Here is a 1052-nt window from a genome sequence, read left to right as displayed (position 1 = left end):
TGTTTTATACCTGTTTTGTTCGCTTACCTATGAGCAGTTTGTATGGGTTGCTTTGGACCCCCACTCCTGCCCCATTAACGGCAGCCACCGTGACCCAGAACAGCTTTCCGGGCAGCAGTGTGCTGATCTCAATACTGTGTGTTCCACTGTCCACCGTCCAGTTAAAAGTCTTCTGTTCCTCTGACTCCACACACCACACCTGTCAGAAACAACAGCATGGTAAAATCAAGCAGGCTGCTACATATACTATATATTTATCTATTTATTTATTTTTTGATGTGATTTTAGGTCAACATGATATTGATAATATCACAATAATAGACTGTAATGGTGCAGCAGTCTCTGCTAATGCAAAGAAAAGACATCAGCGGAAAATGTGCATCAATTTTGTGGTCAGAAACTGAATTTTGGACTAATAAAAAACATAGTGACTCTAATTACTCTCTGAAGTGTTGTAGCAGCCAGTCTGTCTGAAACGGTTGATTTTGGCAGGGTCATGTGATGTCATTTTTATGTGATCAGAGAGTCTGAGGCTGAAAATATGAATTATTTAACTGCTTCCAGGCATCCTTTGATCAAACATGAATTTTAATTCAATTACATTTTTGGAACTAGAAAAAAAATCTATTGTCTCTTACGAGTTTCTCCATATCTACTGGAGAGAAAGCCTCTCAGGGCATTGTTTCACAATGTGTGTCTTTATGCTAGTAATACCTGATATCCCTGAATGATTCCATTGTGAGCGTCATGAGGTGGAGGCTCCCAGCTGAGGTGCACAGTGTCGTTACGGTCAGTGGGCATTGTTATGGACACATCCTGAGGTGGCACGCTGGGGACTGAGAACAAGGGACATGGTTACAGTTAGCACATGGTGACAGCTTGGGTTTAATAGTCCAATGGTTTAGGGTTAGTACATTTTTTTATGTTTCTGTAAGAAGTCTCTTATGCTCACCAGGGCTGCATTTATTTGATAAAAAAATACAATAAAAAGATTAATATTGTGAAATATTGTTACAATTTAAAATAACAATTTCTATTTTAATATATTTTTT

At 38.5% G+C, this 1052-nt stretch overlaps 1 protein-coding gene across 1 annotated transcript; it reads right to left on the bottom strand.

Annotated features, from left to right (window-relative positions):
* Positions 1–27: 27 nt before the first annotated feature.
* LOC107735910 (roundabout homolog 4-like) lies at positions 28–836 on the bottom strand (the record flags this gene model as incomplete). Its single annotated transcript, XM_016547459.1, has 2 exons — positions 28–199; positions 715–836. Coding segments are annotated over 2 exons (294 nt in total), but the record flags the coding sequence as incomplete, so codon positions are not given.
* Positions 837–1052: the final 216 nt, after the last annotated feature.

The sequence above is a fragment of the Sinocyclocheilus rhinocerous genome, unplaced genomic scaffold (genome assembly GCF_001515625.1).
Source record: "Sinocyclocheilus rhinocerous isolate Xijiao unplaced genomic scaffold, SAMN03320098_v1.1 C36366159, whole genome shotgun sequence".
Taxonomy (NCBI): Eukaryota; Metazoa; Chordata; class Actinopteri; order Cypriniformes; family Cyprinidae; genus Sinocyclocheilus; species Sinocyclocheilus rhinocerous.
Note: the sequence above shows the minus strand (reverse complement) of the source record. Positions and strands in the feature narration are given on the sequence as shown.